At 40.2% G+C, this 23,294-nt stretch overlaps 1 protein-coding gene across 5 annotated transcripts in view; it reads left to right on the top strand.

The window, feature by feature from the left end:
* Positions 1–1,717: 1,717 nt before the first annotated feature.
* firrm (fignl1 interacting regulator of recombination and mitosis) overlaps positions 1,718–23,294 on the top strand; it is a 43,638-nt gene continuing 22,061 nt past the window's right edge. Inside the window, exons 1-12 of one of the 5 annotated variants that reach the window (XM_078218383.1) lie at positions 1,964–2,184; positions 4,206–4,245; positions 6,297–6,385; positions 7,498–7,602; positions 8,711–8,851; positions 10,939–11,089; positions 13,627–13,711; positions 14,377–14,515; positions 15,984–16,073; positions 20,118–20,182; positions 21,227–21,375; positions 22,917–23,046. In XM_078218383.1, the coding sequence (XP_078074509.1) occupies positions 2,095–2,184; positions 4,206–4,245; positions 6,297–6,385; positions 7,498–7,602; positions 8,711–8,851; positions 10,939–11,089; positions 13,627–13,711; positions 14,377–14,515; positions 15,984–16,073; positions 20,118–20,182; positions 21,227–21,375; positions 22,917–23,046 (1,274 nt within the window). In that variant the 5' untranslated portion in view covers positions 1,964–2,094. Of the gene's footprint in view, positions 2,248–4,205; positions 4,246–6,296; positions 6,386–7,497; positions 7,603–8,710; positions 8,852–10,938; positions 11,102–13,626; positions 13,712–14,376; positions 14,516–15,983; positions 16,074–20,117; positions 20,183–21,226; positions 21,376–22,916; positions 23,047–23,294 lie in introns of all 5 variants that reach the window. The other 4 variants (XM_078218382.1, XM_078218380.1, XM_078218385.1 and 1 more) reach the window with 4 other exon arrangements.

Genomic DNA, 23,294 nt, shown 5'->3' with positions numbered 1-23,294 from the left:
GAAAGTTATATGGGGTCAGATTAGACCTTTTATAAGTTAAAATATGAAAATTTTCATCAGACAAAATAAGTAAAAAGCAATTGAATAATCCAACAGATACCCTCAAAAAGAAAAGTAAGATCATATTTCCAAGCGCTGCAAGTCTTTGCAGACAACTTTAATGCACACTCATTTGTGCATCAATCTGCGAGGCTTACCATAAGTCCCTTACTATCTCAAAATTGGTAAATTTTCCTTTCAGGTTTTTGTTTCAAGAAATTTCCTCATTATACTTTATAGCTGTTGTTGATGATTTTGTTACAAATAAAATGAAACTTAAATTATATTTCATAATTGTCAAAGACAATTTGTTATAAAGAAGGCGTTTGTTGTGCTTGGGCTAGTTTTTTGATAAGTGTGCTTTGTAATTTTATTATTTGCAGCAGTTCTAACTTTTTCTTGACAAGGACTGCATGTAGTGACAATGCTCCCAAGATGTGAAGAGCACCAACTGTACATATTTGCCAGAAATTATAACTGGATCAGTCAGAGGCAATAGAGTTTAAAACAAAGTAGTCCTTAATGCATGTCCATTTGTGGCTAGGCAGATCCAGGAAAAATGCTGGGAGCAAAGCCGAGAATTGTTCCTTGACTTCTCTGTGATCTGATTCTTTAAATCAAGTTCTTTAAATTGTCCTCCAATGCTTTGGTTGACTGTTGAAGCTCCTGCATGACAATATGCTACTGTCCTGAGTAGTGGATCTGAAACTGACACCCTTCACGTCCGGACTGGGGTTAAACAAGGTTGTGTGATTGCCCCCATTTGTTTACCTGATTGTCATCGTCCACCTCATACGAGATGACCTACCATCCTGTATCAGCATCAAGTATCATCTGGACAGGAAACTTTTCAACCTTAGTCACTTCCAGGCAAAAACAAAATTGACCACCAAGGATATCCACGACTTCCAGTTTGCAGATGACTACTGTGTGATGGTTCACTCTGTACAGGAAATGAAAGGACACTTGACCTCTTCAACACCTGTAAAAAGTGTAGCCTATCTCTGAAGGGCAAAGATCCTTCATCAACCTTCCACAGGTCAAATGAGCATCCCCTGCGCCATCCATGTAGACAGAGTATACGCAGCACTTTCCATATCTCAGCAGTTACCTCTCCCAAGGGACTAAAATCGGTGAGGAAGTCCTGCACCAACTCAACTGTGCCAGCACTACCTTCTTCAAGCTGTGCAAATATGTCTTTGACAACAGGAGCAGTTATGGTGACAAAGTGGTTAATACTGCTGCTTCACAGTGCCAGGAGTTCAATTCCAGCGTCGGGTCAGTCTGTGTGGAGTTTACACATTCTCTCCGGGTGCTCCGGTTTCCTCCCATAGTCTAAAGATGTGGGGGTTAAGTTGATTGGCCCTGCTAAATTGCTCCTTAGTGTTCCAAGATGTGTACATGAGTGATGGTAAAATGTGCGGGGTTACAGGGATAGGGCTGGGGGAAAGGGCCTGGGTAAGACTCTGTTGGTGCAGACTCGATGGTCTGAATGGCCTCCTTCTGCACTGTAGGGATTCTATGATTGTATGAGGGACTTTTGGAAGTAACTGTTCCCAGAGCTGCAGAGCCTCCACAGTGCAGTAAGATGCTCCATGTCCATCAGCTGTCCGAACCTGTTCAGGGCTGAATGAGTTTGCACATGCGCGGTACGCAAGCGGCCGTAGGCCGGCAGTCTGCGCGCATGCGCGCTGGGTTCGGCTGGTAGGGGGTTGTAGTTGGAGAGCGGGACTTGGGGAAATTGGTCCATCTGACTGGACACAATCCCACACCGATATATTAACACCAACAGGCACCAGGCTGAGTGAAAATAAACCCGGGTCTGTGTCGGATTTGATGGCAGGTTTACTGGTTTCTCTAATAGAGGCTGGCGGCTGATGATAAGCCCGTGGTGTCAGCCGCAGCGACCAGGCCTCCCTGTGAACCTCCAACTGTTGCTGAAATGCCAGATATTTGCAGAGTTTTATTTCTGACTTCTCCCGCCGAAGAGTACCCACTATACTGCCTGGCTTTCCTCCAACCTGGAGTACCTTCAAAGTGACATAAACCCCTACAATGTCCCGGAATTGTTTATTAGAAGAGGTCTGCCAGTGGAATGAGGAGATGTGCAAGAGGAAGATGGGGCATGTTCTCCCTGAACTTATCATATCCTTTCACTGTCCTATTGGAAGTTGTGTTCCATTGATTTGTTATTGCCAATACTAATAAGTAAGAAGCTACTAGTACACATCCTGGCAGAGTTAACAAATGACTATTCTTGATTCATTAAAATTAACGTTTAATAAAAATGTTAAATAATGAATTTTGGGATAAAATTTATAAGTTATGGAAATCTTTACCAGGACCACCTTTGGGCATGGCGAAGAAAATTCAATTGGAGTTATCATGTAAATGTAACTAAACTCCTGAGTTAGAATACAATTTGACAGGAGAGACACGGTAGCACAGTGGTTAGCACTGCTGCTTCACAGCTCCAGCGACCTCGGTTCGATTCCCGGTATGGGTCACTGTCTGTGTGGAGTTTGCACATTCTCCACGTGTCTGCGTGGGTTTCCTCCGGGTGCTCCGGTTTCCTCCCACAGTCCGAAGATGCTAAAATTGCCCCTTAGTGTCCTGAGATGTGAAGGTTAGAGGGATTAGTGGGTAAAATATGTAGGGATATGGGGATAGGGCCTGGGTGGGTTTGTGGTCGGTGCAGACTCGATGGGCCGAATGGCCTCTTTCTGTACTGTAGGGTTTCTATGATTCTTTCTATGAAAGAGGATAATATTGTCCCATTTCTGTCCGTTATGGAGTTAGTTTGACTCTTGAAGCTATTTGTCATTGATACCACTGGTTTCAGACAGGGAGTTGTAGATTGTAGTTATAGTTTAGTTTGTGTCTTGCTTTAAGTAGAAAAAAGTAAAGACTTGCGTTTATATACAGTAGCGCCTTTCCCAATACCAGATGTTTTGTAGTCAATGAAATACTTTGGAAGTGAAGATATTTGTAATGTAGCAAACTTGTAATTAATTTGTGTCAGGGTTATTTTTGCTCTCTAGGATGATCCTCTTAATTTGATATTTAGAAATCGTTGGAGTTAAGCTCTGTTTGATGGTAAGGCCAACGAGAGTGCCTTCCTTTAGAGTTATAACAATGGCACTGGATGGCAAGGAATCGGTATGCACAAGTGCCCTTTTTAAAAGGATGTAACGAAGGCATAATCTAATTGTGTCTAATCAAACTAATGAGGATTTAAATTAAATTGTTATTTTGTTATCTATCAAATGGCAATCAGTACCCTAATTGGTGTACATAGGTTGTAAAGGCTCTGATTACCATTGGAGACTCCATTCTCCCTCTCGAGGGCGATATGGGTAAGAACAAGACGGTAGCAGAGAGTCAGGCAGCCAGAGCCCTTGGGTTACGCTCATCTCCAACTTGTGAAAGGGCATGTGCTGCTCTCTGAAGCGGTGTGTGTTTTATCCAGTGTAGTCCTGGATTAGTTCTTTGAAACCGGTGTAATGTTGCCCCCCCCCCCCCCCCCCCCCCCGTAGCTCTTCTATACCGAATTGCTGAAATGGATGGAGTTATTGGAGGGAGTGGGGGGGAGAGAAGAGGTTGGTGGCAGGCAGGAAAGTGGTGTTAAGGCACAATTTATGGGCAGCACGGTAGCACAGTGGTTAGCACTGCTGCCTCGCAGTGCCAGGGACCCGGCTTCAATTCAGGCCTCGGGTCACTGTCTGTGTGGAGTTTGCATGTCATTCCCGTGTCTGCGTGGGTTTCCTCTGGGTACTCCGGTTTCCTCCCACAGTCTCAAAGATGTGCAGGTTAGGTTGATTGGCCATGCTAAATTGCCCCTTAGTGTCAGAGGGATTAGTAGGGTAAACGTGGGGTTATGGGAATAGGGCTTGGGTGGAATTGTTGTTGATGTAGGCTAGATGGGCTGAATGGCCTCCTTCTACACTGTAGGGATTCTGTACAATCAGATCAACATGATCTGATTGAATGGTGAGCCAGGTTTGATGGGCAGAATGACATACTCCTGTTTCAATTCCTTATAATCTTACATTTACCTATGATATATTTTGTTGCTTGTTCCCAGCTATTGTTAATTTTGCATATTTCATATGTAATTACTCAGTGATTGATGTTTTATTAGTGAAATTCTCTTTAACACCAGTTACTGTATATATCAATGTAGTGAGAACAGTAGTGAACAATTATGTAAGTACTGAGTACACATGCTAGCAGTCTTGTATCTTTCTGTAGAGCTCAATAATTAATTATGAAGACAGAATCAAGAGTTGAAATAATGTCTATACATTATTTTCTATTTGCATACCTAACAGTTAAAATATTTAGGGAGGATAACTTTCAATACTAAAAATTCTGCTCCTTCCCGTTTATCTAAACGTTAATTTCCTTCTAAAATCCTTCGCAATTCCCTGAGACTAATCCATCTTAGTTGTGAAAATTCAACCAAGTGAGAATACAAGATAGGAGCAGGAGTTGATCATACGGCATGTCAAGCCACCTTCTCCATTCTATATGATCGTGGATGATCTTGGGCTTCAACTCCACTTTCCTACTCACACCTAAGATTTTTGAACAGGCTTTATGAATAAGCTGTTGTGTAACAGTTCTGTGAAGATGGATTTCCTTTTCGATTAGAGTGTGGGAATCAGAGACTGGGAAATTAGTAGCAGTTGGCTACTGCATTCTATGAATCTGCCATTGAATTATCCAGCATCTGGCACATCCCTTCCAGCTGACAAAACCACAATGATCCATAAGTAATAATAATCAATTAGCATGAGGATCCCCATGAGACTAGTTCACTGATGGAGACTAGAGTCACTAGTGATGGGGCAGGAAACCACTTAATTACATAATACTAACTGAGACATATACTTGAACACAAATCAACATAACTTTTTTTTGTGTGTGTATAGATAATATATAGTTTAACATGAATGACATACTTTGTTCATAAGCATCTGGTACTTTTACACAGACTTAGTTTTCCATGTACTTTGTTACTGGAAATAATTAGAAAATCTATATATTTTACAGTAGTAAGCAAAATTAGTAGATGATTTCCCACCCTGCTACACAACCCATGTCTCTAGAGATCTTCTCTCCCTCCCACTGCTTATTTCATATTTCTCAAACTCTGTACAACCTGTTTACGCTTCCTCCAAAAGATGCACTAGCATAATTGTCACTGTAGATCAATTGTTCCAGCCTGCTCCTGTCACATCAAGCTGACTTTTATCATTTCCTATGTACCTACTCATCTTTATCTGATGGCCTCTTAATTTATTTGGCCCCATTTTCCTCCTTTTCATTCTGGATGTATCACTCCAGACTCTCCATTCAATCAAATAGCAAATAAGCAGTCCCGTTCCTGCATGACTATCCTTTTTGCCCTGTATGGAATCATTCTTCATGCTGCACAACTTCTTAGTTCCATTCACTTCTTTCAAATAAAAGGCATGGCAGTGGGAACTCAAATGGTTTCATCCACATTTATCTTTTTAGACATTTTATTCAGGTTTACTCATCCTCACTCTGCTGTCTTCCTATGTCCTACGCCATGTTGATGTTCTTGCACTGATCTTTTAGACTTTAATTAATTGTGGTTCTAATTTTATCCCCTCCCTCCCCATTGGCCCTGCATACTCCAATTCTGACTCTTCCCTTTCCTCCTTGTTCTCTGTTTTTTCAATCTTTGTTAATAGGATTTCACATTTATTACAAGTGTACATTACCCCAAATACCTGGATAATCTGGATAATACTTCCCGCCCAGCTTTCCATAAAACCTTCAGCTCCATCTGCATCATATCTGCTTTGATTAGTCCGCTTTCATAAGAACATAAGAAAAAGATGAGGGAGTAGACCATATGGCCCCTTGAGCCTTCTCCACCATTTGGTGCAATCGTGGCTGATTTACCTCAACTTCACTTTCCTGACCATATGCCTTGATTGCCGAGACCAAAAATCAATTCTATCTCAATCTAAAATATACTTAATGTACAACCCTCTAGTATAGATGATTCCAAGTCTTCACAATCCTGTGAGCGAAGAAATGTTTCCTCATCTCAGTCCTAAATGATTGACCCCTCATCCTGAGACTGTGCCTTGTGTTTTAGATTCCCCAGCCAGGGAAAACAACCTCTCCATGTCAAATCTGTTCAGAATCCGGTATATTTCAGTTATATCATTGAAACTCCATGGAGTATTGGCCTAATACCTGTTCATTTATTTTTCAAGGCGTGTTGAAGGTTCTTACAGACAAGTTTCTGCCTCACATCAGCCTTGCTGAGAAAGAACAGACCTTTTTCTCTCAAACATTACCCAGGGTATGTAAATTTTCCATTTTGATTATATGTCTATTTATTGTAATGACTTTTTAAAAAGTTAATTCCAAAAAACATCTAATCAGTTTTGTTTTATTCTATTAATTTTCTTCACTGATTGTGTTCACTCATTGAACAAAGAAAATTACAGCACAAGAACAAGCTCTTCAGCCCTCCAAGCCTGCACCGACTATGCTGCCCGACTGAACTAAAACCCCCTACTCTTCCGGGGGGCTTTATCCCTCTATTCCCATCCTATTCATGTGTTTGTCAAGATGCCCTTAAAAGTTACTATCTTATCTGCTTCCACTACCTCCCCCGGCAACGAGTTCCAGGCACCCACCACCCTCTGTGTAAAAAAAAACTTGCCTTGTACATTTCCTTTAAACCTTGCCCTTCGCACTTAAACCTATGCCCCCTAGTAATTGACTCTTCCATCCTGGGAAAAAGCTTCTGATTATCCATTGCTCAAGTACTGTTCCATAGGGACCAAGTGGCCATCAATTCATGTGTGTTGATAGAATGTTCCTTCATAGGTCCTCACCTAACTTTTGCATTTTTCATGGGGTCTGCTGGCTGATAATCTGCAGAGAGAAACCTGACTGTTTTCCTCACTTCTTAGCAGAAGGACAGTGTGACCCCTCTTCACCACCATCCACTGAAATAAACTGGTTTAATATAGTCCAGGGATCAAACTGTAGCCTTTTCTTTTCACTGTGCCCAATACTACTCATTGGACAGCTATTAAGGAGCTTAAACCATAATGGTTTAGTTTCCTTTGATACATGGTGTATTATGTTGAAAGTGCAACAGGGCAATCTCTAGGAATTGTGTAATATTGTATCTGGTATCTTATTCACTGTTGTATTATCTGAGTCTTAACTGGCATATGGCGTTCGCTCAAGATACAAAAATAAGCAATGGACAAGAGTTAGAATAAGTAAACAACTGCTTTATACTTCACAAGTCAAAACATTCTTGAAAAATTTGAGCTGTCAGCCATATTTCCTACTTGTACTATTTTAAAAATTATTTCCACTCATCCTTTAGCTTCAGTGATCATGCATCATTTCCCAGTTGAAACATAAACTCCATTATGGTTTTCTTCCTACTAGGTAATGACTTTGTTTGATGAGCTTGCAAATAAGTTATCCCAGCAGGCAGGAGGGTTGTCCAGTCAGAACACTGAACTGCAGGCAGAACTGAGGAGCACTATACAGGTAGGACCCTTTAGAGTTCAAATGGTTATTATTAATCTTCATTTTATATTTGTAAGTTTATGTAAGTGACATTAGTGATGTGAATGAATCATTGAAGGATTGAGTTCAAATACAGGCAACTGCAGAGCCGTTAGTTTAACTTCTGTACCTTGTGAAATAATAAATTTGATTGTCAGGAGTAAACTTGAAGATTACTTGTACAGTAAAAGCTTAGTCGGTGTGCATTCAGAAGGAACGTTCCTGATTGACCGAGTGTAACAACTTTGATGAAACAACTCAAGTGCACTGTGGCAACTATAATGTTGTGTACCTATTCAGTTTGAAGGCCTTTGAAAAAGTTTCACACTAAATGCTATCGGTTAAACTCAAACTGTGGGGATTCCGGGTAAACTCTTAGAAAGGAAAGAAAAAAGGCTAGAGGATGGAAAACATGTACTTGTTGTGTCGGAGTGAGTGGACATATTTAATGGGGTGCCCCCTTGTTCAATGCTGGCATTATTACTATTTCTAATTTACATAAGTTACTTGGAATGAGAAACTCATGCAAAGCAGTCACATTTGAAGATTATATCAAACTAGAAAAGGCAGTGAAATTGCAGGAGGCAGTTCAAATTACAGAATTAATTGGACAAAATATGTAAAAACACAATAATGGCAGTTAAAATTGAATGCAGACAAGTGTAGAAAGTAAAAATACTTGCAGTGTCTACCACATGTACTCCATGAACGTCTTTGAAGTAGCTATGGTCAGTGATGAAAGAGACCTTGGCTGTCTTATATTTGAAGCTTAATGTGGAATGGAACCTTTTATGCCATGGCTTGTTGCAATATTAGTTTTATAAACGTTTTTTTAATAGAATTGCCCCCTGTAAAATGGTTTAAAATATTAAGATGTGATTAAGCACAGTCTGGTAAATTATGAAATTGAACTCATTATTATTAGTTCTACTAGTATTTTGATGACTGAGAGAAACTGCTTGAAATCAAGTAATGCCAATTTGCCTTTAGTACTTGCAAAATAGAATGTTTTCTGAATGAGGTTCATGAACCACCTGCACACTTTCATCTGTAAGTTGCTAATATAATTCCTGTTGTTTTCTATATGCAGTCTCAGATCCAGCTTTTGGAAGTTCTGATGAATATTGTGCATCATGTATGCACTCTTGAAGAGGCTCTGACCTTGACAAACATCCATTCACTATCCTTGGCTGCCTTCCATATCCTGAAGAATACATTTAGTCACTGCAAGGTGAAATACACAAAAATACTGCAGAAATGTTTTATTTCCCATTTAGGTCATTCATCATTCCTTATTTGTTGGCATGGGGGAGGGGGGGGAAGGATGTAAATTATGTTTGTTTTACAGAAAGCAAAATATTGCAGCAGCTGAAAATTTAAAGACAGAAAAACCCAATAGTCTCCATTAAGACTGACTTGAGAAATAATTTGCATTTATGTAATTATGTCATGAACACTGGATCTCCCAAAACACTCCATGGACAAAAGTTTGAACTTTTATCCAATTTGTGATAGAGGGAACTGCATCATTCATTGATCGAGTAACTAAGCCCCATAAACATCCTTGAGATAATTCTGTTTCTGTGGTGATTGGTGAAGAATAAACCAGGGGTGAACCTGCCTAATTACAAATTAGGAGCAGGGGTAGGCCATTCAATACCATGAGCCCGCTCTGCCATTTGATAAAACCATAGCTGATCTGATTGTGACCTCACCTCCACTTTTCTGTCTACTCTCTTTGATTCCGTTGTCAATCAAAAATCTATCCAACTCGGCCTTAAAAATATTCAATGAACATGCCTTCATTCTCACCCCCTTCATTGCTCTCTCCACTTTTTTTCAAATAGTGTCATGGGATTTTTATATCCATGTGAGAAAGCAGATGGGACCATAAATTAACTTTTCATTAGAAAGGTGACACTTTGCTGCCGCCCTCATTCAGTCCTGTGCTACGGTTTCAGTCGAGAATATGTGCTCAAGTTTCTGGAATCTCAAAATTATTTCTCCTACACACTCAATCTCTCCCCAGATTACCCATGCCTGAGCCTTGAACCTGGGTGTGTCGCCCCTTTATTTCTCCTCTGCCCCCTTGGAGCTCTCTTTTTCCACATTACCCACCTCTTGCTTCTTGAACCCATTACGAATGTTGACCGCCATTTTACCTGCTTGGTCCCATGCTAGTTGATAATTTACGCGGACCTTACTCTCCAGTACTTTATCCCTCCCATTTAAAATTCCTATCTTCACTCTCTCCTCAAAGAAACGTTGACGAGAATAGAAATTTATTTGCTGTGATTCAGGTGCTTGTTTAGAACATTAGAGGTACTCTGTAAATAGGGTTTTTTTTCTCTCTCGCTGTCACTCTATTTTTGTCTTTCTCTTTATCTTGTTCTTTGACTTTCTCTCCTCCCCAGCTGTAAGAGCTGGCATTTGGGTTTATTATTTCTTTTGCCATTCATCATAGTTTATTTAGGCTAGTAAAGATCAAATTTTAATTAAAACTGAAGGTGGTATTTAATGGAGAAGGTGGGGTCTTTTCTAACAGCTGGAGAGCTAGAAAGAACCTGGTACACCATATTTTGGAGAAGGCACGCTGAATTAAGTGCCATTTAGACACTTAACAGGGCAGGAACAGGACTTTCCTGGCACTCCAGAAGCAGAAGTCTAGCAGAGATCTGACAATCAGTCAGCGACCAGCAGCTCTTCATTGTTTGGCAGTGGCTGTTGCCAGTACTACACCCTCCAGTGGTCCAGCACTGCCAATGGACTCAGGCACAGTGTATGATTTTCGGAGGGGGAACTTGGGATTTGTGTTTCAGGAGAGGGAAGTCAGCAGCAAACACAGTGGAGTGATTCTCGACGGTCTCCCTTTTCCTGATGCCAGGTTCCTTGATTAGGCATTCAGTGCTTTTGAATGAGAGACCAGCAGAGACCTACAAGCAATCTCATCAGCGTTTACTGATAGAGCTTTGCCCTGGGTGAAAATCAGCAGTGGCAGGATGAAGCCATTAAGTGGGCATTAATAGTCCACTTAAGCGTCTCAGTTCTGGATGGGTAGGCTGTCCACTGGCCTTCGCTCTATGGACTAAGTTGGGGCAGAGGCCCCACCTTCCCACCCAATGGAATGGCCTCATCGCCATTGGGAAGGACAGTAAATTCCATCCTGAGTTTCTACTTCAGGCCAAGGACTCGAGTGTAAAACAAATTATGAAACATTTGTGGTGAATTCCAACCCATTACTCGTTATTATTAATAATCTGTCTGTTTTGAACATGGATTGGCCTTTTGCTGACAGCTCTGCTTTTAACCTGTATTTAGGACAGTGAGACTTTGTACAGAGGTCGCTTGCATTTGGTTGCGGACCTGTTACAATCTTTATTTAAGGAGGCATATTCCCTTCAAAAAGGCTTCATGGAACTCCTGGATCGGATAGTTTTGGAATCGGCAGATGCTACTGATGATATTGCATGTATGGTAATAGGTGTGTTTGGAATATTCAATTTTTGAGCTTTGTCTTTTTTCTGAAAGTTGCCGTAATCTTTATGCCTATTTATATTAATTTGAATTTCTGAGTGTGGATTCATTAGTATTTAAATACTTTTAGTGCCTATAATGTTTTTAATTTTTTCCTGGCTTTTGGTGATCTCCTCAATTTGCAAAATAAGGATTTTTATTTCTTATAAGTACTTTATTTCACGTTGATTAAGATCACGGTAGACCTGAATGCCAGTGGACCATATTTTATTGTGAAACTGATAGTGAAGATCACCAATGTTGGATATGTGTCCAATCCATTTCAATGTGATTATAAGTTTCTTTTGTGTTGTCAAATCACATGTCACTTTAGCTAGTGAAGAAAAATCAGCTTCTGTTTAACAGAATCCACCAGTAGTGACCACAGCATTTCATTTTACTTCCCACTGTGTTATTGATTCTGAGGATGAAATTACCTCCTACTCCAATCAGAAGCTATGAAATGAATTAATTCCATTTTAATATGAAGGCTTTGTGCATCCAACCCATTTATAATGAGCTGGATGTAATTATTATCAAATAGTGCATTTTCTTCTAATCTGTAGTATTTCTGTAATCTTTTACCTCAACCTCTTGCTGACAGGCACTTTAGTCCCTGCAGTACACATTTTGAGGTGTCAGAACCAAATGACAATGATCTTGAATTGTAAACGATCATAGGGTCGTAGAATGGCTACACAGAGGCCATTTGGCCCATTGTGTCCATGCCAGTTTTTTGAAAGAGCGACTTAGTTATTTCCAATTGCCTGCCTTTTCCCCATAGCCCTGCAATTCTTTTCTCTTCAGGTGCTAATCCAATTTTCTTTAGAAATTTCCAATTCTACTTGCTTCCTCCACACTGTCAGGGTATTCCTGATACTAACCACTCGTTGCGTAAAAACCTTTTTCCTCATGCTGCCATTGGTTCTTTTGTCACTCGCCTTAAATTGGTGTCGTCTGATTCATGACTCCTCTATCTACTTTTGTCTAGATCCCTTTTTATTTTTTGATTTGATTTTGATTTGATTTGATTTATTATTGTCACATGTATTAACATACAGTGAAAAGAATTGTTTCTTGTGTGCAATATAGACAAAACATATCATTCATAGAGAAGGAAACAAGAGAGTGCAGAATGTAGTGTTACAGTCATAGCTAGGGTGTAGAGACAGATCAACTTAATGCAAGGTAAGTCCATTCAAAAGTCTGACAGGAAGAAGCTGTTCTTGAATCGGTTGGTACGTGACCTCAGACTTTTGTATATTTTTCCCGAAGGAAGAAGGTGGAAGAGAGAATGTCATGGGTGCATGGGGTCCTTAATTATGCTGGCTGCTTTGCCGAGGCATTGGAAAGTGTAGACAGAGTCGGTGGATGGGAGGCTGGTTTGCGTGATGGATTGGGCTACATTCACGACCTTTTGTAGTTTCTTGTGGTCTTGGGCAGAGCAGGAGCCATACCAAGCTGTGATACAACCAGAAAGAATGCTTTCTATGGTGCATCTGTAAAAGTTGGTGAGAGTCGTAGCTGACATTCCAAATTTCCTCCTCCTTCTGAGAAAGTAGAGACGTTGGTGGGCTTTCTTAACTATAGTGTCAGCATGGGGGGGACCAGGACAGGTTGTTGGTGATCTGGACACCTAAAAACTTGAAGCTCTCGACCTTTTCTACTTCGTCCCCATTGATGTAGACAGGGGCATGTTCTCCTTTATGCTTCCTGAAGTCGATGACAGTCTCAGGAGAGGGTTATTTTGAGTACATCTTTCAAAACTCCCCTTAATCTTCAATTTAAGGAGATCAATGCCAGTTCTTCCAACCTGTCCATATAATTGAATTCCTCGTACCAGAAACCATTCTCGTAAATTCTCTGATTTTTTCCTATCTTTCCTGAAGTGTGGCACTCAGAATTGGGGACACTACTCCAGTTGAGGCTGAACTCTTGTTTTATAAATGTCTATCATAAGTTCTTTGCTTTTGTTCTTTATGCTTCTATTTATAAAGCCCTTTAACAGAGCAGCTTAATCATCGTCAGCTGCAAGAGTATTTCTCACTTGTCGTTTTTTGATGTAGGACAACTGAGCATCTACTTTATGCACTCAGGATTGAGGGGTAAGGATAAGGAGGTGTAAAGAGTTTATCAATTGCTGTCTTGAGCAACTGCATATTTTATCAACCTACCTTGCCACACAGCAACTAGTGCACTTATACACCCCCTCCTGTTTCTCTATTCCTGCCACCTCCTTTAGAATTGAGCCCTTTATTTCATATTGCCTCTCTTTTCTCTTCATATCAAAATGCACCACTTCACAATTTCATCTGCTACAAATTGTTTTGCAATGCTGCTACTGAGAAATTTCCTTCAGTTCATGTATGTCTGTTAAGGTGATAGCAGTGCTTCTTGGATATTGACATCACTGAGATAAATATTTCTCAATTTTAGTAATATTTTGGCAATTTTTGTACACTTGTGTATTTCTAATTATCTCCCATTTTCCAGTGGTTCACAATGTTTTGAAGATTTGTTCAGTCATTTCCAAAATGGACCATGCCTTACACGCTAACACATGGAAATTCCTTATTAAGTAAGTATAAACGGCATTGGTAAAATATTTTCTTTGTCTTCTAAATTCCTGTCTTTCCAGAAGACGAGTGCCATTTTACAAAGATAATTCTTGCACTACCCAATTCTATATATACATCTTCCTGAAACAGATGTTACTTGCAAACTGATACTTGTCCATTAATTGCTGGCCACTTCTGATCATAGAATCATAGAAATCCTACAGTACAGAAAGAGGCCATTCGGCCCATCGAGTCTGCACCGACCACGATCCCACCCAGGCCCTACCCCCATATCCCTACATATTTTACCCACTAATACCTCTAACTTACGCATCTCAGGACACTAAGGGGCAATTTAGCATGGCCAATCAACCTAACCCGCACATCTTTGGACTGTGGGAGGAAACCGGAGCGCCCGGAGGAAACCCACGCAGACACGAGGAGAATGTGCAAACTCCACACAGACAGTGACTCAAGCCGGGAATCGAACCCAGGTCCCTGGAGCTGTGAAGCAGCAGTGCTAACCACTGTGCTACCGTGCCACCCTATTGATCATTGATGATGGAGGGGAAAGATGTGCAATTAACTACAGCAAATGAGATAAAAGGCTTTTCCACTTAGTTGGCTAGGGGGGAAAAAAGCACAGTTACAGTGTTCTTTGTAATGTCTTAACATTCTATTCCAGAATAAGTGTGAAGCACCGGGTATTGATTGAGACAAAGCTGCCACATGATGAACTTGTTGCTGGTCTTTGTGAGGATATTCTCAATTCTTTCAGCTCGTGCCTGCAGTTAGCTGAACAAATGAACCAACCTGCAGGAATGGTAATTATTCATTAGATACAAAACTTGTTTAATGTGTGACATTTAGCGGACAGTGAAACTTTAACAGAGCAGCTTAATCATTGTCAGCTGCAAGAGTATTTCTCACTTGTTTTCTGATGTAGGACAACTGAGCATCTACTTTATGCACTCGGGATTGAGGGGTAAGGATAAGGAGGTGTAAAGAGTTTATCAGTTGCTGTCTTGAGCAACTGCCAGATACACTAACTCTTATGCTACTGACAGCCCTGTCTGTGGCAAAATATGAAATAAGGCAAGCCACTCTCACTGAAAAAAATGGACTACCCAATCATTTTAGGAGCAGGTTTTCCAAGTTCCATGAGAAACAATATCACTGCAAGCAAATGCAAATAGCTGAAATTCTTGGCACTGTATGCCATTTTTATGATCAAGGGCAGATTGAACACTGCTCTGCAGCCAGGAATACAACTTTTACAAATATAAATAATGAATGCACACGATACTCATGTTGGAAAAACAAGTCGTAATACAAGATGTAAGTGTGGCAACTGAGAGATGCATGTTAGACTTGAAAAGAAAATATATTCATCCTGGAATTGATCCAGTCACATTGGATATTTTGATGAATGGCTTAGCAGAACAAGGAAGTCATTGGAGATTTTATTTTGGGTTAAAAGTGATATTTCTCTTGCCACCGACACCACCCACCCCACCCACCCAATCAATATTAGGAAACCTGTCCTTGAAAATCTGGGGTCTGAACACCAGTTCATTTTAGTCAGTTCCTCTGCACTACTTACCTATACAACAAGGCTGTGCTTAAAAAAAAATAGAAGACACTGACTTTTGTAAGGATAAGCACCAAAAAGCCTGTAATCAGTCAATCATATGTGTGCTTAAGTGCTTAAGCACTGAGTGACAATGGACTTTTGACTGTTAAGACAGCATTACTTCAAAGTTAATCTTGCCTGTACATGCACACTTTCTAACGGGTATTGTCAAGTAGATAAGCAGCAGGAACCATTTCTCTTTTCTCCCATTCCATGATTTCTTGCTTTTCAGTCAATTTTCCAAAAGCTAACAAGCTTGTTAGAAAATTTACTACTTTTACTCCTGAAGCTATCCAACAACCTGAAAAAATACTTTTTAGATACATGAGCAGGTTCTCTTGTGCTTCCTAAGATGTAGCAAATTATCTTTTATGTTCTGCTTGCTCCCTTCATCATTATTTGCTATGTTGACCTATTTTACTGTATCTTATTACTAACACATTCCGGATGTGTCTAAACAGAGGATCTTTGAAATTTTAGACATGCTGTTTAGATAAACTAGGCTGTTTTTGTAAACTGTTACTGAGATCTGTGTTAACTTGAGCCAATGTACTTGAATCCTGATCTTTTGTAAAAGTTAGCTTTTCCACATGGGTTTTCATGGGTCAATGTAAAATGATTGAGATTTATATTTTACTAAGCATTTGCACTTCACCCAGGAGAATGCAAACACTACAGATTGCAAACTCTTCCAGAAGACCATGAAGCTGTGCCGTTTTTTTGCCAACACATTGGTGCATTATGTAAAGGTAATACAAATTGTTATCAGATGCTTTTTTTAAAAATATGTCCGGACAAAGAGGGTGGTCAGGAGCAGTGTGGGTCCCTTGAAAACTGAATGATGATAGTAAACATGAAAATAAGGAAATGCTGGCCTTGTAGAATAATTCATTTGTCCTATGTGTATATATAATAGGGAATGTGATAGTATACCAGATATCCCAAGGAAACCAATATTGAATTCAGAATTGGAACTCGCTAAAATTAATATAAGCAAAATAACCGTAATGAACAAAATCGCAACATTGAAGAATGACAAATCCCCCGGACCAGATGGTTTCCATCCCAGGGTTTTAGCAGACGTAGGTGAGAACATCGCAGATTCCCTAACTATAATCTTTCAAAGAACTCTCGATTCAGCTACTGTTCCTTTAGATATGAAAACTGTGCATGTCACTCCACTGTTTAAGAAATTTGAGAGAGGGACACGAGAAAATTATAGATCAATTAACCTAGCATCTGTTGTCGAGTCTTTACTAGAATCTATAATTAAGGATAGAGTGACACCTTGAATATTTTCAGCTGATTAGAAAGATCCAGCATGGATTTGTAATGACAAATCTGATTCATTTTTTTGAAGACGCACATGATTAAAGCAGTGGACAAGGGATTTTCTTTCAATGTTAATTATATAGATTTCCAGAAGTATTTTATAAAGTCCCTCATAAGACAATATTAACTGAAGTTGAAATTTAAGGGATTGAAGACAGACTACTGACCTGTTCTTATGTGCTGTAAAATCTTATGTATATATTCCCAAATAAATGCCACTCTTTTCAAGGCCGCCATTTAGTAAAAGGAGGGTGTAAATTTTAGTAAATTGGAGGGTGGCAAATGTTGGGCCTTTTTTTAAGAAGGGCTGCAGGGAAAAGCCTGGAAACTACAAGTGGGTGGGCTGTAGTGGGTAAGTTGTCAGAAGGTATTCTGAGAGACAGGATCTACAGGCATTTACAAGGGCAAGGACTGATTTAGGGACAGTCAGCATGGCTTTGTGAGTAGAAAATCATGTCTCACAAATTTGATTGAAACCAAGAAGGTAGATGAGGGCAGTGCGGTCGACGTTGTCTACATGGACTTTAGCAAGGCCTTTGACAATGTACCGCATGGTAGATTGTTGCATGAGGTTAAATCTCACGGGATCCAGGGTGAGGTAGCCAATTGGATACAAAATTGCCTTGACGACTGAAGGCAGAGGGTGGTTGTAGAGGGTTGTTTTTCAAACTGGAGGCCTATGATCAGCGGTGTGCCTCAGGGATCGATACTGGGTCCAATGTTATTTGTCATTTATATTAATGATTTGGATGAGAATTTAGGTGTCTTGGTTAGTTGGTTTGCAGATGACACCAAGATTGGTGGCATAGTGGACAGTGCAGAAGGTTATCTAGGATTGCAAGAGGATCTTGATCAATTGACCCAGTGGGCTGATGAATGGCAGATGGAGTTTAGATAAATGCAAGGCGATACATTTTGGTAGATCGAACCAGGGCATAACTGACTTAGTTAATGGTAGGGCATTGGGGAGAGTTATAGAACAAGGAGATCTAGGGGTACAGGTTCATAGCTCCTTGAAAGTGGAGTCACAGGTGGACAGGGTAGTGAAGAAGGCATTTGGCATGCTTGGTTTCATTGGTCAGAACATTGAATACAGGAGTTGGAACGTCTTGTTAAAGTTCTTCAAGACATTGGTAAGGCCACACTTTAAATACTGTGTACAGTTCTGGTCACCCTATAATAGAAAGGATATTATTAAACCAGAAAGAGTGCAGAAAAAATTTACTAGGATGCTACCGGGACTTGATGGTTTGAGTTATAAGGAGAGACTGGGATAGACTCGAAGTTTTTTCTCTGGAGCATAGGAGGCTTAGGGGTGACCTTATAGAGGTCTATAAAATAATGAGGGGCATAGATAAGGTAGATAGTCAACATCTTTTCCCAAGGGTAGGTGAGTCTAAAACTAGAGGGCATAGGTTTAAGGTGGGAGGGGAGAAATACAAAAAGGTCCAGAGAGGCAATCTTTTCACTTAAAGGGTGGTGAGTGTCTGGAATGAGCTGCGAGAGGTTTGATATTTTTTGATTTATTATTGTCACATGTATTAGTACACAGTAAAAAGTATTGTTTCTTGCGTGCTATACAGACAAAGCATACTATTCATAGAGGAGGATAGAAGAGAGTGCAGAATGTAATGTTACAGTCATAGCTTGGGTGTAGAGAAAGATCAACTTAATGGAAGGCAGGTTCGTTTAAAAGATAGCAGCAGGAAAGGAGCTGTTCTTGAGTTGGTTGGTACGTGTCCTCAGACTTTTGTACCTTTTTCCCGATGGAAGAAGATGGCAGAGAGTATGTCCGGGCTGCGTGGGGTCCTTAGTTATGCTGGCTGCTTTTCCAAGGCAGTTGGAGGTGTAGACAGTGTCAATGGGTGGGAGGCTGGTTTGAGTGATGGACTGGGCTTTGTTCATGACCCTTTGTAGTTTCTTGTGGTCTTGGACAGCGCCAGGAGCCATACCAAGCTGTGATACAACCAGAAAGAATGCTTTCTATGGTGCATCTGTAAAAGTTGTGGTAGTAATAGAGGTGGGTACAATTTTGTCTTTTAAAAAGTATTTAGACAGTTACAGTGCAGCCCGCGATGGTTGGGGTCCATAAAATGTTATCGCGAAAAAAGCGGGGTCGCGCTAAATCGGGGTTCAAGAAAATCAGCGTTCAAACTTACCCAATGTTGACCTAATATTCTAAAACACCTATTATCACCCTATTTGACCGGTTTTTTGCACGTTTACCATCTGGCAAGTAAATTGCCTTTTAATTAAAGAATTCTGCGAATAAATCGTTGTTGTTACAGTAGAAATTAAAACACAAATTAATTTTTAGTAAAGCTTTTTAATAAATAAAACAAAACAACAACAGTTTATTTCTTAAAAAAGTGATCGAGTGTTCCTTGTTTGAACGTAGCATTTCGCAGGCTGCGAGCGAAATCTAGAATGCTTCTGAGTTGGAGGATTTTTATGCAGTCCACCTCCTGGGTCTCCAGAACCAGTACACGTGCCTCTGCCGGTGCTACAGTTACGTTACGGACGATCTCGGCGTCCGTCAGATGCTCATATGTTGGGCATTCGTCGTCGGCAGTGCCACTGGTGTAGCTGTTCTTTGCTGCATTCAGACAGCTTCTCTGCCTCACGCACATCTTCCTCTGTGAAGCCGTACAAATCTGGCTCGTCATCATCTTCCATGGTGGATTGGCGTGATGGAAAGGCTGGCCCCAGACTCTTTTCCCAGCATTTCATGACGAGCTGACTGGTGGAGCATGGTGGAAACAGCGGGGCGAGCGAGATTTGCCAATCATGAGCGGGAAAAGAAAGGGTCCAATGATTCATCGCGTTATATCCGAAGTCGCGCTAAATCAGGGCGCTTAAAATCAGGGTTCCACTGTACATATGTAAGATTGGTATAGAGAGTATGGGCCAAACGCAGGCAATTGGGACTAGCTTAATGGTAAAAACTGGGCGGCATGGACAAGTTGGGCTGAAGGGCCTGTTTCCATGCTGTAAACTTCTATGACTGCTGCTTAAAATGAGACAAAATATAATTTCTACTTGTTAGATTAATAATTAAAGGCAAAGTACTGCTTCTGTTGCACCACTGTGGTTCAATACTATATGGCAAAGATGTGCACCTTTATTGGCATGTAAGTATATCGACAAGTTAGTATAATAAAAAAAAGTGGTAGCTTTTATCTTCTTGAGAAATTATGCTGGGATGCACCATTATCTATATAAGGAAACTATATTTTAAAACATTTTTTGCCTTTAATTGTCAGTTTCACCAGGAAAAAAACAATCTTGTGTTGTAATAATGAGTTTCTGAATAGCAAAGAATGATGAAGTTAGTTGTGCATTTAAAAGATTTTCTGATGGCTGCTTTCATTAAACCAAATTTAACTGGCATTTTAATTTCTAACCTGATTATAGCATCAATCTTCTCAATTCTGATATCTGTTTTGCACTGTTAATTTTAGGAATTCATTGATTTCCTTTCAAAGTCTTGTCATCTCCTGCATCACCTTTACCTTCAGATGTACAGGTAATGCTACACATCAGCAAGCAGCAGCAATTTTGTATTTGACCATTAATCTGTAGAGTAAATTTAGAAAAATATGGCTGAAGTATAATCTGACTTTCCCTGAGAGTCACAATTTTGGAACCTAGTGGGTCATCTTCCAGTTTTCATTCAATAAAAGAACGGGTTGGTTTGGTCCTATTTCCATCGTGTTCTCCCTTTTCCTGAAGTTGCTGATTCTCGCTGGGATATGATTTGATGGATGCTGGTAGCCCATGAGTGAACCTTGGGAGGGAGAATCAAAAGGCTACTTCCATAGAAGGGAATCACATTGGATCTGAAATCTGTTCACTCTTGACTCTCAATTTCCAAGCTCGCATATTCTTAATTTAAATTGCATTGTCCTCTAGTATTTGAGTTTTGGCCTTCTCTGATACTCTGTTCATTTCCGTGATTCCCTTTACACCAAGTTGCTGACCTTGCCTTGGCAATTGAGATAATATGCCGTGTAGGTATAAAATGTTTTTCTTTAGAGAGGAATGAACAATTGTGGGTAAGTCAACCCAAACCTGTGTACTTCATTGCATTGAAAGTGACCTGGGAGCAAACAGCTTTACAGCCACAACACTTAAAGTACTGCAGATGATGATACTCTGAAATAAAAATAGAAAATGTTGGAAATATTCAGCAGTTTGAGCAGCATTTGGGGAGAGAGAAACAAGAGTTAATGGTCAGAACTTTACAGCCATTCACACAGTGGGATCTTCTGGTCCCATTGACAGCACACCCCGTCGCAGGTTTCCCAGTGGTGATGGGTGCATTCAAAGGGAAATCCCATTGACAATGACGGGACCAGATCAATGGCAGGCCACTGCGGGGAGGGGGTAAATCTCGCCCAATGTTTCAAAGTGATGACTTTTCATCAACTTGCTTGCGGCCACAGGTGCAACAAGAATGTAAAAATATTACTTTTTTAAAAAAAAGTGGTGGCAAAAATATAAATTTGAAATGTGATACCTTTTGGACGAATTAGAAAACAATAACTTTTCATTTTAATTCTTTGTGCAGTAAATTCACTCCTAGTTTGTATGCACCAATTTTGTCTGCTGGACCCTGTGATCAAATTGCTTCAGTTGTCCCAGTTGCTCTGGATGCTCTTGTTTCTCAGTTACTACCCTTCAGGCCCTTTGTGGAGACGGTGCTACGAGATAACCAGGGTGAGTTCATGGAATAGTGTCCGAACATTGATTTAATCTCTTTAAAAATAACTAATCTCGATGAGATCAAATCTTTTCTTCTCTGGAAGGAAATATTTTCAGCTAAAGTTATCCCATAATAACACTAATAAATATCAGACGTGCTCAATTATTCATTCCCTGATGATAAAATGTCAGAGAAGTAATTTTCACATCAGTGCAATATATTTGGTAAAAGATTGTAAATATGCTTGCAAGACACAGCAAATAAAATCCTCTATCACTATCATATTAGCAAACAGATTATGGGACTCATTGCCTTTGCCAGCCAGAGTTAATGGTGCAACAAGTAATTCCCTGCATCTGAAGAATACGTAGAAATAGAATAGAATAGAAACCCTACAGTGCAGAAGGAGGCCATTCGGCCCATCGAGTCTGCACCGACCACAATCCCACCCAGGCCCTTCCCCCACATATTTACCCGCTAATCCCTCTAACCTACGCATTTTAGGATTCTAAGGGGCAATTTTTAACCTGGCCAATCAACCTAACCCGCACATCTTTGGACTGTGGGAGGAAACCGGAGCACCCGGAGGAAACCCACGCAGACACGAGGAGAACGTGCAAACTCCACACAGACAGTGACCCGAGCTGGGAATCGAACCCGGGACCCTGGAGCTGTGAAGCAGCAGTGCTAACCACTGCGCTACCGTGCCGCCCTTAGTTGTGAAATCTATGTAATAAGTATAGCCATATCTGTGAATAGTGTTATTCACAGTACTTCGGCTTCAATCTGGTCCATTAGATCTAAAAATAAATAAGTTGCTTTCAAACACCATATTTTAAGGGATTCAAGGAGAGAAATTCATCTGCATGGCATTGCTTCATGGGTCGCTAAACAGACTTCCACTAGTTCCCCTGGAGCAGGAGATGCTGCAGGTTATCACTCAAGTAGCCTAAGTGTCTTTCTTGATTGAAATCAATGAAGAACACCATGCAGGTAGCACGCGTGCTGCCTACCCTGAGGGGAAACAACAATGCAGCACTGTGCAAACCAATTTCTCCATAAATTTGTGAAAGTCATCATGATAATGAGTACTTTGGGCATTCTAATTCAGTGAATCCTAACTTCTTTGGCTGCTTTCCCTATATTAGAACTGAAGAGGGAAAAACACTGACTTTCGTGAACAGTTCATTTTCTACAGAAATGTTGTTCTTTTTGAAATGATTTTGAAGGATTGAGTGCTTTGCTACTATCTTATTCTTTATTGTTGAAACTATCTTCATATAGATCCTCTCCTCTGAAGCAGGTGTTCATAATCCTAGATCGTTGTGGAATCAATAGTGCATTCTAACACTTCAAAAGCCATTTAATAATATTTAACTAATTAAAAACAGCAGTGATTTTAATTATTGTAATTTCGTTTGTAGATTTAAGTTTCGGTATAACAGATTTTTAATGAGTTTTTAGTGTCACAGATATAATCTTTAAATGTTTGATTCAGCCAGCTGTGATTTTGTTGGTGGAATTTTGCTAAATATCTGTTTCCATTCATGTTAAGATTTCAGTTCAGAACTAGCCTTTCCACAATGTTTGCTGCTGATGAATGTCATGGGCAAGCTTCCATCACAGTCTTGGGAGGTTCAAAGTCTTTGGTGTTCTGGCAGCCGGCTTTCAGAGGAAAGGCCAAGGTAAGGGCAACTACTGCTTGAATAAAATCAAACAGGATCATGTTTAGTTAGACTAGAAAATACAGGCGATCACTTGGTAAAGCTGAGAAAGCCGCATGCCTTTGTATAACTGTGGTGGGGTATTGAGTTATACATGTATTTGATGATCTTCCATACAAAATCTGCTCAGCTCACCAAATTTAATACAGACATAAATTTTAACCAATGTTGTTGAATGAAATGCATGTTGACTGTTAACCCAGCCTGTT

Source organism: Mustelus asterias, chromosome 8 (assembly GCF_964213995.1).
Source record: "Mustelus asterias chromosome 8, sMusAst1.hap1.1, whole genome shotgun sequence".
In the NCBI taxonomy this organism is placed as follows: Eukaryota; Metazoa; Chordata; class Chondrichthyes; order Carcharhiniformes; family Triakidae; genus Mustelus; species Mustelus asterias.
Note: the sequence above shows the minus strand (reverse complement) of the source record. Positions and strands in the feature narration are given on the sequence as shown.